Raw genomic sequence first — 17,066 nt, forward strand, 5'->3', positions numbered from 1 at the left:
AGCTTTATCTCCCTCTTCCAACTGTGCCCAGGGTAGCATCAGTCAGGAGTAGCAGGCACTTGAAACCCAGGCCAGCACTTGGGCACCCCAATTCTGACCCAGCCTCATTGTTTATTTCAAGATTAATCCATGCTCCTACCCAAAAGTCTTACTGTTCAAAGCTCATTCCCCATGCAAGGCTTAACAGCAAAGCTCGCAGAACCGATTGTATCAGGAGGCCTCTGACCGACTCAGTGGGACAGTCAACTGATGCATTGATGGTCTGATGGTATCATTGAAAGATGGTGGAGTAGGGTCGGGTAGAGCATAATTAGAGGAAAGAGGACACCGGAGACACATCCTTAATGGAAACACTCTGTCCCTAGTCACTTTCTTTTAGCTCTTGCATGCTGGCTATCATGAGAAGAGCACCTTCCCTGTGCCATGCGTCCACTTCAGGGTCTTCTGCCTCCTCCTCACCTCAGACCCAAAACAACGGATGGGCATGGATAGAAATCTCTTCAACAGAGAGCCAAGGGCAACCTTCCCTTCTTGTACTTGGTTTTCTTGGACATAGTTCAGTGCCTGACACAGCTCCCATGGTGATTCCTACTGCCCTTGGTTCCTTGGTTCTCTTCCTGGCCCCTCTCTGCTTAGACTTTTAGTAGCTAATAAACCCCAAACTCAAAGGTCAGTCAGTGCCCCTTCCTTTCCTCACATGAGAACTAACACAAGCGTGCTGGTAAGCAATAGAGCATGCCCAGAGGCTGGCTTGACTCTCCTCCTAACAAGAACATTAATAGAGCACCCGGGTCTTTCTGAAAACCCCAACTCAACCATGAGGCGTGGACGGCAGGCACAGTGGTTAGCCACTGGGAACCGTCTATAAGAAATACGTTACTGTTTCTTAGGTTACAAAAGCCGTCAGCTGTAGCAGTGAGTTTCCTAGCACACAGGGTATATAGCCCCTACCCTCCCACAAAATGTGTTCAGCTTCCGTTCTCCCTAACTTCTCCTGGGACTCTTCCACCCTCATAAGCTATGCTTGGTGGCAATCAAGAAACCCTACATTAACAACATGAAATTAGATGTGAAGAAAAATAATTCTGTGCAACTGTCCAAGTTCAGCTCCTGGCCATGCTCCTGCAAACAGAAGCCAAACCAAGTGAGCCTACGGTTGGCTGTCCCTGGGTGCCACCCACTTGCCACACCACAGCATGAGTAATTGGCAGGGATGACACCCCTATTTGGCACTCCAAGCTGTCCTCAAATCTAAGTTCTCCCTGCTCCCAGTGCGCGCCCACCCAGCCTTGCAACCTGGGCTGTCAGTGACAGCACTCTTACCTATGTCCCCAGAGATGTGAGTCACTGTCACTGAAATGACTTGTGCTAAAGCTAGACAAAGGAAGGGCCTTCTGAGTTCCATGGTTGGTCTGTTCTTGCAGAATTTGAGATTTCTTCACATCCTGTTCCATCTCCCTGTCCAACTACGCAGTGGTCTTCTGCAGCTACTGCGTCAGCATCTGTGTCTACAGTGGCAGAAATAGCTGTTTTATTTTCCAACTGTTTTATGTTTAAATTTCTGAAGTCGCCCTTGGAAAACTCCAAGAGGAGAAAACATTCTGCAGGGCACAAGTACCATGGCTCCTTGTGTTCATTGTAAGTGGCTGAGCATCACCAAGCACAGTGAGATGCTGGCCTTGCTTGGCAGTCTCTTATTGATGCTGGATGTTCAGACTCCCAGGGGCAGCATTCCCGAGTAAGCTATTGCAGCAAGCTGCTGATAAATGAGACTTGGCTAGCTAAGCAGAGCACATGGCGTGCAAGAGAGACGGAGCCCCTCTGACTCGGCCTGGGCACAGCTGCAGGAATAATGACCAGAATACAGAGCATCGAGAGCCCTGGCCATCACCTTAACCCCTCAAACCATGTCAGCAGCTGATGGCTTGTGCTTGCTACGTATTCTGGTGGGCCATCATCACAACTGAACTCCAGGAGGGAGGGCAATCTCAGAGGCCAGCAAGATTTTGCTTGTACTCCAGTCATTAAAAAGAATGGTAGGAGTTTATGCTTTAACTGCAAAAATAAAGATGTATGGGTACTTGGATTTAATTGTTTTCTCTTAGAGTTATTTTGGGGGCAGAAATAACTTCATAGGAAAGAGTTTACCATGAACTCTGAGTTTTGCTTTTATTTTGTTCGAAATGTGGGTGGAAATGCACAGCTTATCCTGCAGACCCCTGACTTGAATAAGTAAACCAATTCCTGTACAAATACGTCCTGCAAAGGACTTGAGTCCCGCCTACCACCCTGAGTGTCACTCCTACTGTGTGTGGACACTCCTACTATGTGTGGACACTCCTACTGTGTGCGGTCCTTCTTCCAAAAGCTGTAGTCTTTGGTATCTGGCATTTGAAAAGTAACTTTAAGAAAGAGAAAGGATTCTAAGCATGAGGGTAGTTCATGATTTTGAGAGTGGGGATGAGCAAACAGAGGCGCTTTCTCAGCTCTCCACCCACAGCAGGAAGAGGAGTAGATAAACAGCCACAGACTCAGCGCCACCAGCCTGAGGGCTCATAAGCCACAGACTGGACTTGTAACAGCACACTCAAAGGTAGGCATGTGCTACATCCCTGTGAACTCAGTAAGCAGGGGTCAGAGGAAAGATTATCTTTCCGAGTTTGACGCTAGCCTGGGCTATGGAGCAAGGCCCAGCAGAGCAAAATACTACTTAAAAAACCTTTGCTGTCCCCTAAGAGCTGCTCTGTGCTTCTGCCCTGGGCTCTGGCTTGTACTTTGGAGGGCCACCTCAAGATCACCGAGTTTCCCATCAGTCGGCTCCCAGTTAGACTCAGCCAATAAGGACTAGCTCCCTCCCTGCCAGGATGTGTTAGGCATAGCGCCCTCTGGTGTCTGGCTGTCGCTTGCACTGTGCTGCATTCTGGTCACATTCTGGTCCTTTGTCTCTAGGGGTTCCTTCTGTTGGTGCCACCTTGCTCAGTTTCCTCGGTGGCCTTGTAAATACTCTTTCCATTTAATTGTCCTTGTTATCCCTCCGGTGTGCCACTTGTTTCTTACGAGGACCCAGACATGGATGGTACCTTGGTAAGACACAGAGAAGGGCATCCAGATTAGCTACAGAGCTTCATTATAGCTCCATTTCTGTATATTTTGAAAATTCCTAAATAAAGAACACGACAACAGGAAACCATGCCTAGCTGCCTCATAAAAGGGTGGGTAGATTTCCTGAAAGCCGAAACTGTTTTAGAAAGATATGAGGGTCTTATTTAAATATGTTTCAGATCTTATGGACCAGAAAAAAAATCAACAAAAACAAACAAAGCCCTGCAGAGCACTGTGCTGGGGGAAAGGGGCCTGGCTTCCTCATCCACTCTCATAGCACAGTCAACACTGGTTTCTCCCAATATAGATGGGACTTTCTTGCTACCAGCAAGTTTAGTGGTCAGATCTGCAGTAGACAGCACTTAAGTGTTGTTATCTAAGTCAGTTTTGTCTTGGCGTTCATTGAAGTTCTATCCCCAAGACTGAACACACACACACACACACACACACACACACACACGCACACACAAAATCACATATACACTCAAACACATAATCACACGCATACTCATACTCACACACACACACACACACATAATGACACCCACTCACACACACACACACACACACACACACACACACACTCACGCTAACACATATATACTTCAGATGCCAGTGGCAGACCCCAGGCTGTTAACCGTATGTGACACCTGACTATAAATTACAGTGTCCCCACCCCTTCCTGGGTCCAGTTGATTTGCTTGGGCATCTCACGGAGCTCAGTTTTGTCACTCACTAGACTCCACATCTGCTTGCCACCGCTTGGATTTGCCTTTCTACTTCATGCAGTGGTAGAACGGCACACCTCTCTGTTACATGGGCTGGTGAGGTGGGATTTTATAGCATAGCTCCTGACAGAGAGCGTTCTTTTGACATCAACCACTGTCCTCTAAAGCATTTACATGGAGGAGAGATGGGAGAGTGATGTTTTAGGAATGTTAACCAGACAGCACATGTAGGGTACACTAGAGAAGATTGGAGCGCCTATAAAAGTTTGTTTGAGCCGCTGTAACCATCTATACTTCAAAGAGAAAGGCAGGGGAAGAAAAAGGCCTGTGAGAGGAGTTTCCTGACATCAGTATAGAGTTGGTAGATAGAGCATTAAATACTCACAGGCCCTCTGAACATGCCCATGGGCTCTCTATTCCCTTTGTATAAAACCATTTGGGTGACATTAGACAAGATATTGGAAGACTGAAAAAAAAAAGAAATATTAAATAAGAAGAGTTAACTATAACTACACATTAGTCTCTTTTATCAAATGTTGACATGCCTCTAAAATTAGACCCAAAATGATATTATAAAATTAAAAACCTATGATATGAGTGCAGCTCAACAGTAGAACACTTGCCTATCATGTACAAGACCCTGGTTCAAATCCCAGCACTGCCAAAATATAAAACGAAAACCATTATAGATGTGTCAAAGGCATAAGCCATCGATGACTTCTCATAAAACGTCTCAAAGACTTATTTTTAATATCCAGAAAAATCTTTGTACTAGGAACCTATCACAGTCTTGACTAGAGCTTCCAAACGCTGGATGAAGAAGAGGAAAGGTAGTCACCGGGCAGAAGTGATGATTCTACTCTACCATTCAGTTATTCCTATTTATAGATAAGCCTACATGAGAACTCATTGCGCTGTAAAAATGAGTGTGGAGCCCTTCTATCTGCACGCCGTCTCAGAACACATTTGATGTTTGGCTCATTTCCTCAGGCACTCACTACTGCTTTCCTTCACCAGGTGACGTGGCTTCCCATCTGAGATAGCAGGGCGGCGTTTGGTTCTGAGGTCACCACAACACCACCCTGACCCATGTCTTCCTCTCTGCTCTACAGATACCTGCCTGAGATCATGAACGATGGGCTGACCAACCAAATCAACAATCCTGAGGTGGAGGTGGATATCACACGGCCAGACACTTTCATCAGACAGCAGATCATGGCTCTCCGCGTGATGACCAACAAACTGAAGAATGCGTACAATGGCAATGACGTCAACTTCCAAGACACAAGTAAGGAAGCTCTCACAAAGACCAGTGAACCCCATAGTCAAAGGATCCTGCAAGAATGTGCTCTAAGTTTTTCTCCAAGAGCAATGAATATCTTTGATTACATGTCATTTTTCCTTAATCACAAAGTTTTTCTAGTCTGAGGCACAATGTACATGCTGACTGAAATCATAATTGTTCATAATAAATGGCTCTGTGTGTGTGTGTGTGAGAGAGAGAGAGAGAGAGAGAGTGACTGAGAGAGAGAGAGGGAGAGAGAGAGTGACTGAGAGACAGAGAGAGAGAAAGAGAGAGAGAGAGAGAACATGGAGAGTTAGTTCATATCCATTTAGCTTCATGTATAGACAAGATATTAAATGTCATTCATTCCCAGGTGTTATCAACCGTATTTTTTTCCATCTATTTATTTATTTATTTATTTATTTAGCATCCCAATCACAACTCCCCTCCCCCCTAGCCCCCCCCCAGCCCACCCCCATCCTACACACAGCTTTTTCCTCCATTCACCCTCTCCTTCACCTCTGAGAAAGGAAGATCCCTCCCACAGAACTAACTCACTCTAGTACCTCATTTTTTGAGACAGGATCTTTTACATAGCCCTGGAGCTCAGCAATTCAGCTAGGCTGGGTGGCCTGTGAGCTCCAGAGGTATTCTTGTCTGTGTTTCTCTAATGCTTACCTTTCAGGTACACAGAGCCATGCTTGGCTTTTTTTATAAGGATCTAACTCCGATTCGTATACTTGCAGAGCAAGCTCTTGACTGAGTTATCATCCCAGCTCCAAGTGAATTAGTTAACCATACAAAAGCAAAAATATAGTTTCATCTACAAGTTGATACATTTATGATAAAGTGTCTTTAGCTTGTCTTTTCTATGACAGCATTTATATCTGTCCCAAAGCCCTAATTCCCCCATCACCACCTAAAGAACCTTCTACAGATTCATGACAAGCTGGGATGAGCCCCATCCCCATCTTGTCTCTCAAAACAATATTATAATTATTTCTTGAATTTATGGTGGCTCAAAGGTTTTAGTTAAAACCATCTGTAACCTTGTGTTTTTCTACCTGACCACTTTCCTCCCAGAAATAATCATTACGAGACTTAATATTTCACGAATAAATACCTAAGCCAAAAGCTTTGCTTGTTTTCCAACTAGCTCATAACTTAACCACCCATTTATTCGCGTTGAAGTCATGCCGCGTGGCTGGTTACCTGGTCCTCAGTTTCAGGTGACCATCTTCTTCTGTATCTGGGAATAATTTCCTGCACCTGAGGATCTCCCAGAACCTTCCCTCTGCCAGAGGTTCCACCTTCTAATCCTGCCTCAGCTCATTGACCATAGGCTTTTTTTATTGTCATATGAGGCTTCCATACATTTCACAAGAGAACATCTCTACATATTACCCTTTTAGTCCAATAAAAAATTTCTTTCTCTAACATTTATAAATTACATACAATAAGAATAATTATGAAAACTATCAGGTAAGATTTACGTTCACAAAGTCCATTCCATACCATATGTATTTGGCAAGCTTGGAGAAAGTATTCTACTATCTGTCCTATCTTGATGAGTTCAGAGTTTTGTAACTAAATCAATTTCTATCACAACTTGCATTAACAACCTAATATGTCTCCTTAGACTTATAGACATCTTAAACCCTAAACAGTACAAGCCTGTGAGAATCTAACTGTCTCGTCTTCAACCCAACCAGAGACCTGAGAAGAAATAAACATTACCTGAGAATGTAGGAGGTGCAGAGCAAGCAGTTTCCAAAACTATAGAAATGGCAGGGAAAGATGGCTGCCTGGACAGCCCCTCCAAATTCTTCTATAACATTGGAATATCCATCTTGAGTCTTCTGGCTGAGAATATCTGACACACCTTTTTGTGAAGCAGGAAATGTGAGGGACTACTTACCTTGTCTTGGCAAGGCTTGGCAGTTGACTTCCCTGTGACTCATTTGTCCAGTTTGGACAGCAGTTGATGCAAGGGTAGTCTTTCCCAGTGGCTAGCTTGCCACATATGAAGCAAACTCCACACGGAGGTTCTTGAATGCTCATCATCTTCCTTGAAGTGGAATTGAGATGCTGCCAGGATCAGACCTGTCTCATTGTCAAAAAAAAAAAAAGCCTTTTATCAATAAGACATCTTTAAATGCCATATTCTGTAGGTAGGTCTCTGAGGTTTTTGAAGACCATCTGTCTATCTACAGTATATTTGAATAGGTAAATGTTCTTGTTTCTGCTTTTTGCTATCTGTTCAACCTAGGAAACATATTTTTGTAATAATTAGATAGTATCTAACATGATCATAAGTTTGACTATTAACGTGTACTTCTTAATTGTTCTAAAAAGTTTGTAATAGCAGCTTTCAAAAGTACTAGAACTTAAGATTGAATTTTTAAGAATTACATAGGCACAGTACCTTAAAATGAGTTAATACATAGTATGATGTATCCAAATATAACCTTAATTATATAACACTATGCAAAGGTCTATACCAATGTAAGATTTTTGGCAGTTGTGACTCTATACTTTAAGAGTTGATTCAATAATCTACGCTTTATTCTTATTATTCCTGCATTATTTCAATATCTCACATTTTTCTTTTCATTGCCCACCCTCTTTTCCCCCTAACGCTGGACAAAAAGAGGAAAGAAAAGGAAAGATAAAAAATATTCCTGAATCTAACCTCCTTAATTTTCTTTCTGCCCTATCCATTACCATAGCAACTTGTAACCACCACCATCACCACCCTTAAACCACGACAAAGATCCACCATACGCTGAATGGCCAAAAGCCATCCATCCCAACTCTTGGGAATGGGACATAGTTCTCTAAAATAGTTTCTTGCTATCTTGGGTTTTTTTTTTCCTTTGAGGGGGCTGAGAAACTGGGATATGTGTCTGTCTTAAGAAAGCTGCCTATATCACTTGTTGTCTCCAGTCTCTGCATATTGATAAAGTCCAGGTCTTAACTGAATTCTGGACTGAAAAAGTCTGTGATGCTTCACCAACTGAGGCCAGCAGCTTTCTTTGAAACTGTCCTGGAAGCAGGTGTTGATGAAACAGCTATTAAGGCAATCTGAGGTTGGATGAAGCAGGATGCGGGAATAACTATGTCTTAGCACCTCAGTGTCTTCTCAGCATCCTCAAGATGCATCTTGTCAGAGCTGCTTTTCTGGTTGTTTTTCCTCTGTGAATAGAGAAACCTTACAAGGTGTTGTACATTTCTGCATTAACATAACTATGGGATGTGCAGTGTGCACAATTCAGATAAAGATCATTCTTCGCTCTGTGTTCAAGCAGGCAAGGGCATCTGTCTTTCTTTAAAAGTTAGTTTGGATGGCACAACCAAACTTTAATTTAATGTCCTCTCTATGCCATTTAAATGAATTAAATCGTAAGTTTTGAGAATTCTGTAGCCAGCAAGATTTAGTGGCTGTGCTTAGCTGAAATTCTGGCTGGAGACATGTTCATGTCTCAGGCAGTCTCAGAGGTATTTCCATGTGGGAAGATCGGTATATACTTTGCCTGGCTTGTTCATTTTCTTGATTTTTTTTCTGTCTACAGCCAGACCCACAGGGGGTCTCCTCCAAGTCAAATCTGATTTCCAACAACTTGGATACAATTCACAGCTTTTCTTTTCCTGTTGAAACAAATACAACGTCTCCTGCCCAACTATATATATATATTGCCCTCCACTCTGAGGTTATTACATATATAGGCTGATCTGATTCATCTGCCCTTTCTAAACTCCAGTGTATTGCAAGAGCTTTGTTATCTCCATCAATAGTCAACAAATCACTATTTAATCTATCTCTGGGAAATCTCATATCCACCCCAACCCCCCTTCTGTTCTGTGAGAACTTCCTTTAAAGTCATATTAATCTCTTCATAATTGCTTGACCTGTAGGAACATAAGCTACATCAGTAACAAGTTTCATGCTAGAATGTCTAAAACATGGCTGTATTTTAATGGATGCATATATTGGAGCATTATCAGCTTCGACCTAATTGAAGGCATTTCCAAGACAGTCACCATTTCTAGTCAATGTGAGATATCAGATTCATCTTTTTCAGAGTTCAAGGCAAACGCCCACCGGAATTCTGAACATGCATCAACTGTATGATGCACCAACACAATGTACATATCTTAATCCTCCAAACTCTGCAAAATGAAATGCATAGTGTATTGTATGACAGTGTTCTAAGGCAGCATCAATAAACAGAAGCTGGATTCTTAACTCAACATATTGTACATCTATAGGTTGCCATTCTAGTTCTCCATAACGCTGTGGATTTCTCAAATCTGGAAGTCTCAGAGGTACTCTGATGTTATTGCAGGTTCCAGATTGGACTCCTTCAAGGATTTCTTATTCTGAACTAAAGAACCCTCTAACCTCTGTCCTGTGACCTGTGACCTGTGACCTAGCCTTCTACCTTCCAGCCCCCTCCTTATCTAAGGCTGCTTTATTATGATAAAATCATTTTCTAACATATTACCATACCAGTTCAGCCCCATGGCAGCTCCAGTACGTTCTTCTGAACTTCTGTAGGTTTGCACACTCCTGAGGCCAGCATGTATCCATGCTCAGAAGGCTACCCCACTGGTCTCACCTTCTGCTGGCCCTGGCCAGTCTCTGACTGCGCAGGCTGGGAGTCACACCTACTTGCTTGCCCCAGCTCTGGGTAGCACTTTTGCATGCTACATTTTGTTCATTAAGCTCTGAGAAGTTGCTGGGCCTGTGGCAGGCTGGTGTGTATTCCCATTCACTGTCTGCCTCCTTTTTTCTCAGTGGCTGGCTCTTCTATTAGTAAGGATTTTTCTTTAAGGCTGCATTCGGTACAGCCTCTCTGCTGTTTCCTATCCCTTTCTCAGTCTCTCACTAGAACATCTCCCTCCCAGCAGCTTTTACCGAGGCCCAATTCATGGCAGGGTTCTGGGAAGGTTTCGCCCGGGGAACATGCCTGAGGTCCTGATTTCCTAGTCAAGTGCTACTCCCCAGCAACTAGCAATGCTGCAGCCTTGGTCGCTAAGGGACCTGTGCTTCCACAGAACCTCTCCCTGGTTTCCCACTTTCTTTCTTAAAGGGCCAGGCTTCCTGTCTGGCTAGCACACAGCTGCCTGACTTCTGGTCTGGCTCCATGTTTATAACTCATGCCTGAATCTTTTGTTCTAAACTTGGATTCTACATCCTGTGTTGAGTGCCATATTTAGTTAGAGCCATCTTTAACCACACGTTTTTCTGCCCATCCACTTTGTTTGCAGAAATAACAACTCTGAGACTTAATATATCACAGAATAAATGCCGAGGTCAAAAGCTTTGCTTGTTTCCAAACTAGCTCATATCTTAATTACCTATTTATTCTAGTCTAAGCCATGCCACATGGCTGGTTACCTGGTCTTCAGTTTTATTCTACTGTCTTCTTCTTTGTCTGGGGCAAATCTCCTCTCTCTCTCTCTCTCTCTCTCTCTCTCTCTCTCTCTCTCTCTCTCTCTCTCTCTCTCTGCCAGATGTCCCACCTTCTACTCCTGCCTCAGCTCATCAGCCACAGGCTTTTTTATTGACAAGCAAATCTTCCATACAGAGATTATTTATAAAAAGTCACACACTTGAAATAGAAACAGCACTTCAAAGTTTGAATTTGGATTTTTTTTCTTCAGCTATCATTATACTGTATGATGTTCTCTCATGATTCTTGACAGAAGACTCGAATCAACAAACTCCAGTGAGTCCCAAGAACACAGGGGCAAGCAACGATGCTCTGTGAATGCTGTGTTAGACTGAGATGCTGTAGAAGTTTCATATTTCGAATTCGTTTGAAATTGTAACATTCTAAAACCAATGGCTTTATTGGGATGTGGCCTGACTGTAAGTAGGGAAGAATCTATACTTCTTGAGACTCAAATTCCTTATCACAAAGTCATTATTAAATGCCTTAGAATACTAAAAATGGGAGAAACAAGAGACAATAAGAGGTTCGAGCTAGGAGCCTCCGAGGTAACTTATGAAAAAGCTAAATCGGGGTCTTGAGGGTTGTAAGCAGGTTCAATGCACTGTTACCCTCCCTGCTGAGTTGTACGGAGACACAGACCATAAACATTTATATCTGAAATATTACAGAAATAGTAAACTGAGAAAGCAATATTACACATGGTTGTTTCAGTGGTAATCACAAAAACACTTGAAGTGATTTCATGGACTCTCATCAGTGAACACTGAAATGAAGCTAAGTATATTTGGGGTTTGCCTAAGTGGCTTCAAGATGCATAGATACAGAGGCAAGTGATTTTGTGGGATTTCTTCTTGGGTGGGTTGGTTTTCTCTTAAGTGTGTAACCTAGGAGAATTCACAGGAAGAGACTTCTGGAACATCAGTTGTAAAACTGCCAATGATCCTTAAGTTGCTCACTGAAGCTGAAGATGCCTGTGTACTTGGTTAATGAGATGGAAAGGCACGAGTTACAGGCTGAAGACATTAAGACATCTCAGCCCTGCCACCGTCCCACTGAGCTGTCCCCTACAGAAAGGTTTTAGTGTTGTCTTCCACTTTAAAGAACTCGGGAATTAATTTACTCAGTACAGGCTAATTACCACCAAAATGGACTTCACTGCTGTCAAATTTCTCAGCTTCGTCCCATTATTTCTTCTTGCTTCTGCTAGATCGCTCCCTTCCTCTTGAGAAGAGAATGTGACACCAGCTTTTAGCTTCACTTCCTCGTGTTTCTTATTTTATACCTCCTACCTTCACCATATGATAATGCACTGTTGGACCTGGAGTGTAACCATTCAGATGAATATTGAAGTTCTACAAGGATTGTCTGCCATTGGCTTTACTGCACTTCTTTCTTTTCTAGTCTAAAGAGATGTCATTCTGAAAAACTCAAGGAACGTCAAGGAGGAAGAGACTTTTCTCAATTTCTTCTCAAAAAGAAAGAGAAAAGTCAAGGACAGTGGAGAGCATCCCTTAAATCTAACCCAAACACCCAGTGTAGCTGTTTTAAGACGGTGCCTAGCCTATGAACCATTATCACATTTTATACCCATCACCAGCTTTATCTCCTGAAACAATTTTTTCAAGCTGCCCATTCTACCCCATAAAACATGAATTAGTGATTCCCTTTCAAAAAGATTTGGGGCATTGTTTTTCACAGCCAGAACCTCTTGTCACTATTTGCTTCCCACAATTTTAATATTCTAAGTCACTTTAATAATATCTTTGTAAAGGTTATATTACTTTTTGCTCAGGATACTGGTGTTCAGAACAATTCCCTTTGCAATTCTGATATCTCTGGATTTAATTAATGGGCATTTTCCTCCTTGTAAAGGCCAATAAAGATAAGGCATAGAAATGTTAAGAACCTAGTATAATGTATTCAAATGATCTTATCTGGTATTTAGATGTTCCATTTAGGGGGCGGGCAAAACCATGCTGAATGTTCTTTCTCACTCCGGGGAACAATCTAAGAAATCCCTACTCTACTGTCTGAATCCAAAATGGCACTGTGTCTCAGGAACAGCGAGACCCAACAGCAGGGCAGGAGTTTAGGAATGTTTGTTGAACTCACTGAGCACATGAGAGTGACAGTAATCCTTGATACAAAAATCACCACTTCCTGATCTTTTCATAAACACTGTCTCATTTATCCCCAGAACAGTTCTGAGGAGCCTTGTTACTCTTATTTTTGCAGGTGAGGAGAAGGATGCTCGTTGAAGCTATTCACTCCTGCCCATCCAAATTAATAATGCTAGCTTAAGTGTTACTTTACCATTGTTAGGAAGAAACAAATCTTTCCCATCTGGCATCATTGGTAGCAATGAGTTTGCCCCCAACGTTCCATCAAACTGTCTCTACTCACAGCCTGCAAGGCAAACGTTACCAACTGAATGTGTTTAGATATAGAAACTGATAGAAGTTGAATTAATTGCTCAAGGCATATTGATCGATTCAACAGGATTTATTGAGCATCTGCTGCCCATCAGAGATCGATGGCCACTTGGAAATGGATGGTCGTTGCAAAGACTCTTATCTACTCTCAAAAAAAATGTTTATATTCTAAGAGAGTATGGACAGTAAACAAGCAAGTACATAAATAGTACAAGCCCAGGTATTGGGGAGAATGTTCAGGTAGCAGGCTAAGTGGTCTCTCTCACGGTGGGAGGAGCTACTTATCAGACCCTCTGCAGATAGCCAAAGCCAGAGTGGATCAGCTCCTTGTCATAAAATTACTTAGCATTTGTATGTGACTTATACACATTCCCCCATATCCTGTATACTTAAAATAATCTTCAGACTATTCCTAACACAATAAATCCTATGTAAATAATTGTTATGCTGTATTTCTCATGGAATAATGGCAAGAAAAAGGCATACATTTTGACATAGATACAGTAACAGCAGAGCTACATGGTACATAATGCAAGAGAGAAACTGAGAGCCATGACACAGAAGTAAGCTTTAGCAAGACCTGTTCAGACATCAAACCATTCACCAGGGTTGCACTTCATACATGACAAATTCGCATTGCTTCTTGGAACTTTCTGGATTTATTTTTGCCTCCATAGTTGGTTGGAAATGTCATCATACATGAAGGAAACAATGAAACATGATACTTAGGCAAGCCCAGAGACATGGTGGACAGGAGGGGAAGAAGGCGCCCTCAGACAAGGAGTAAGCAGTGAATCAAACAGGGAATGACAAACATGCTCTGTAGTGGGACAGATAATGCAAATGTTAGGGTCATACAGTCTCTGTCACAGCCACTTTGCTGTACCCTAGGAATATGAAAGCGCCTATAACCCTTGGAGGTAGACCAGTTGTACCTGCGTTATAATCAAACTGTCAGCCTGATTGTCACATGTACAATTCTTGTAGTTACATGATAGGACACCCCCCCCCAATTGATTATTCCAAACATTAAAAAGTACAGAATCTGTTTCTTATGTTTGGGGCCATGGGGAACTAAGCAACAGGATGTAGCTTACCCACTCATGTCTTAGAGAAGATGGTTGAAAAGAGTCCATGTTTGCTGTTAGGACAAGAACATGGGGTTGGTATGGGAAAGAGGCCACGCACAGTGATGGTGTTGCCTTCTGTGGCTTGCTGCTGCCATCTCTTCTGCCCTGCCTGCACTGCTTGCTTTTTGTTTTCTGTTTTACCTTAAATGGCCATTTGAAGGTCTTTTTAAAGAGGGTGAGATGACATACATCTTTAACCCCAGCACTCTGGAGACAGTGACAAGAGGAAGGAAGATCATGAGTTTTGAAGCCTAGATTCCCAAAACAAAGAAAAACCAAAAGTTGCCTCTAAAAAGCATGAGATTTTAAAACAGCAACACTGAAGTGCAAAGGAGCAAAGAACAGAATTGCATTTTAAAGATAGAAATATATAAGAGTGTGTGTGTGTGTGTGTGTGTGTGTGTGTGTGTGTGNGAGAGAGAGAGAGAGAGAGAGAGAGAGAGAGAGAGAGAGAGAGAGAGAGAGAATAAATGTGAGTGAATCTGGACACCTGGTGGGGGCAGAGCTGGGAGTGGCCAGAAGAGAGTGCCAAATCTCCAAGAATAGAGTTGCAGATAGATGTGTGCTGCCCCGATGTTGGTCCTGGGGAATGAACTGAGGTCTGTGGCAATGGCCATGTCTCCAGCTCCAGAACACAATTTCTTAGTCATTTAAATACTGGACAGCAGATGCATCTAATATTGATGTGGTTGAGAGGGCACCCGTTACAAATTTACTCTGTGCAGATACCAGTGAATACTGTATCTCGGTTCTGTTTCTGGCCCATCACCAACCTGCCCGTGAAGAAACTATCTATGGGACAGACCAGCAATGCTTTGATGGAGTATTCCTCCCACACCATCCCAAGAGCTGTTGTGCTGTTTGTCGTTATTCCCAGCTAACTGTTCTAACTTTTCTTGTCAATCTTCTCCCGCCAGGCGATGAATCCAGCGGCTCAGGCAGCGGCAGTGGCTGCATGGATGATGTGTGTCCCACGGAGTTCGAGTTTGTCACCACCGAGGCCCCGGCGGTGGACCCAGACCGCAGAGAAGAGGAATCTTCGGCCTCGAAGTTCAGCTCCTCCTTGATCTCCTGGTCTCTGGTCTGCATGGTCTTGGCCCTGCAGAGACTCTACAGATAATCGTGGGCTTTGGTCAGACGAAACTGCGTTTTAGCTCTTCTGTGGCCAACACTCTTCTTTTCTTACACTCTTGAACAATGGACCATGCCACACAACAAGCCGTTTTCTATGACAAGAGAGCAGTCTTGAGGTCTGCCTCCCCTTTTTGCTTTCCCAAAGAGTACCGGGTGCCAGATGATCTGCTTCTCTTTCCCTCAGCTATCTGTGGGGACCTCGTTTATTCCAGAGAGAATTCTTACTCAAACCTTTCGTACCAAGAGATTGTTTTCTTACCGTCGTTTGCTTTTATGCTGCAAAATTAAAAGAATTTCATGTTGTGAGGGGGGGTTTTGGTTCTTTTTTTTTTTACAACCCATTTAAAATAGGAAAAAAAAATAATTTTCCGTTTCAAATCAGGCCAAACCCCAAGACAACTGCATTCTCAACAAGGAAACAAACAAAGGAGAGAAAATAAAGGAACTTTCATGCTATCAGGCTTGGCACTGACAGCCAGCTCCTGGAGTGAGCTTTTCTGTGACAAGCGAGGTTTACAAAGTGCTTATGAGGAGAAAGTGTAACATTTTCACATAGTGGAAATACACCGTTGTCTTGGAATCTAACCAAACTGATTGGAAGGTACTGATAGTACATTTAGGACTCTGTCTTTATATGAAGGGTAATCTTATGACAACTCGAAGCCTTTCTTCCCCCTGCCTGATCCCACCGCTCACTGATGGCAGCATTTTCTGTCTCCTAACGTCTGTCCGTTTTATCCAATTGACACTGATTGTCTTCAGTTTTTCATAGGTGCCCCGCCCCCATCTAGTCTCCTCTCTCCTAGGTCTTGACTCAAAAGTCATCTTCAATGGTAACAGTCTCTTCTTTCTCCAGACGGACATGAACCAGATGTCTCAGCTCCTCTGTTCCGGACTCTCCCCCCAGATACGAGTTTCCTTACTGACATGACAACTCGCTCCACACACGAGGTTCTGTTGTTACTGACTCTTTGTGTCAATTGGTCTCAGCATCACAAGAGCATTCTCTTAACATAACAACTCACAACAAAAAGAAGTCAAGACAAAAGGAGAGAGAGAATAAAACATTATATATAGTATTGACACGGAGGTTCTTTTCACTTTTTTAGTCCTAGTATGATCATCTATTTTTATATCTATATTATATATATATATAAATCACAGATTTTAACTTCTTAATTCCAAGCTCAGGGTTGACACTCCTTTGTAACAGAACTGTTTTGTCAACCGCCCCGTCTTGTTCTGTGCTGCTCAGAGAACAGTCTCCTTAGTGATCTTCGAGCACCAAGAATCAAGAGCGAGAACTTTTTATGTATCTAACTGTCCATTGATGGCAAGTTTGCCAGGGCACACCCTTCTCACACACGCTTGCTTTTCCCCTGGTGCTCCAAACTGTCCTGAGCTCATGGGACAAGCCTGGTGTGCAAGACGTGACTGGTGATGGAATGTGTGTGTGTAAAGAATGTTATTCATGAAAAAAAAAACAAAAAAAACAAAACATTGCTCTCTGGTACAGCACCTCTGGCCTTGGACTTCTACCGGGTACTGTACTGAATGGCCTAAACTCAAGAGGCCATTTTAGAGCCACTGCCTAACCTGTCCACCAAGCCAGGCCCAATGCTTCCTCTGACAGAGAGAAGCAAAATACACCAAACTGGGGTTGTATGAAGACAGTTGGCTAACCACCTTCTCCTCCTCCTTCTTTCTTCTTCTTCTTCTTCTTCTTCTTCTTCTTCTTCTTCTTCTTCTTCTTCTTCTTCTTCTTCTTTCTTCTTCTTCTTCTTCTTCTTCTTCTT

At 42.9% G+C, this 17,066-nt stretch overlaps 1 protein-coding gene across 1 annotated transcript in view; it reads left to right on the forward strand.

The window, feature by feature from the left end:
* Gpc6 (glypican 6) overlaps window positions 1-16,943 on the forward strand; it is a 1,014,181-nt gene extending 997,238 nt beyond the window's left edge. The window contains exons 8-9 of the mRNA XM_021181728.2: window positions 4,943-5,118; window positions 15,054-16,943. Coding sequence (XP_021037387.1) covers window positions 4,943-5,118; window positions 15,054-15,256 — 379 coding nt within the window. The 3' untranslated portion in view covers window positions 15,257-16,943. The remainder of the gene's footprint in view (window positions 1-4,942; window positions 5,119-15,053) is intronic.
* The last annotated feature ends 123 nt before the right edge of the window (window positions 16,944-17,066 follow it).

The sequence above is a fragment of the Mus caroli genome, chromosome 14 (genome assembly GCF_900094665.2).
Source record: "Mus caroli chromosome 14, CAROLI_EIJ_v1.1, whole genome shotgun sequence".
Classification (NCBI taxonomy): domain Eukaryota; kingdom Metazoa; phylum Chordata; class Mammalia; order Rodentia; family Muridae; genus Mus; species Mus caroli.